A 401-nucleotide genomic window follows, 5' to 3' on the forward strand; every position below is an offset into this window, starting at 1 on the left:
ACCATAAACTATCACAGTTATTTCTTAAACATAACTTACTGTTATGGCTTCATTGCATGGAATGATTGTTTTGTTGAAAGGCTTAAATTCAGATCCTGACTCCTCTTTGTAGACAAAATCAATCTGGAAGGGCGAATAACCATTACTGGTGGTGCCCATGAAGTCAAACCACCTTTGGCCAGTGCAGTAGTAAGAGCCCCAAGCTCCGCACATGAGTGACAGGGCCTTCTCATTGGTCGAAGGCATGGCCACATCTTTACACGAGCTGTACACTCCGTTGACAAAGTCATCTGTTATGTGCACATCCAATGATGAGATGACTGTTTTATCTGTTAGAAAAAATAAATACTACATAAATAATACTGTAATACAAATGTGCATGAGAGATATCACAAAACCAT

The 401-nt window shown here is 39.4% G+C and overlaps 1 protein-coding gene across 2 annotated transcripts in view; it reads right to left on the minus strand.

The window, feature by feature from the left end:
* LOC119586455 (NPC intracellular cholesterol transporter 1-like) overlaps window positions 1-401 on the minus strand; it is a gene marked incomplete at its 3' end in the record, with an annotated part of 40814 nt that overhangs the window by 16028 nt on the left and 24385 nt on the right. For both annotated transcript variants that reach the window (XM_037935188.1, XM_037935187.1), the window contains 1 exon segment: window positions 40-329. In XM_037935188.1, the coding sequence (XP_037791116.1) occupies window positions 40-329 (290 nt within the window).

Source organism: Penaeus monodon, chromosome 21 (assembly GCF_015228065.2).
Source record: "Penaeus monodon isolate SGIC_2016 chromosome 21, NSTDA_Pmon_1, whole genome shotgun sequence".
NCBI lineage: Eukaryota > Metazoa > Arthropoda > Malacostraca > Decapoda > Penaeidae > Penaeus > Penaeus monodon.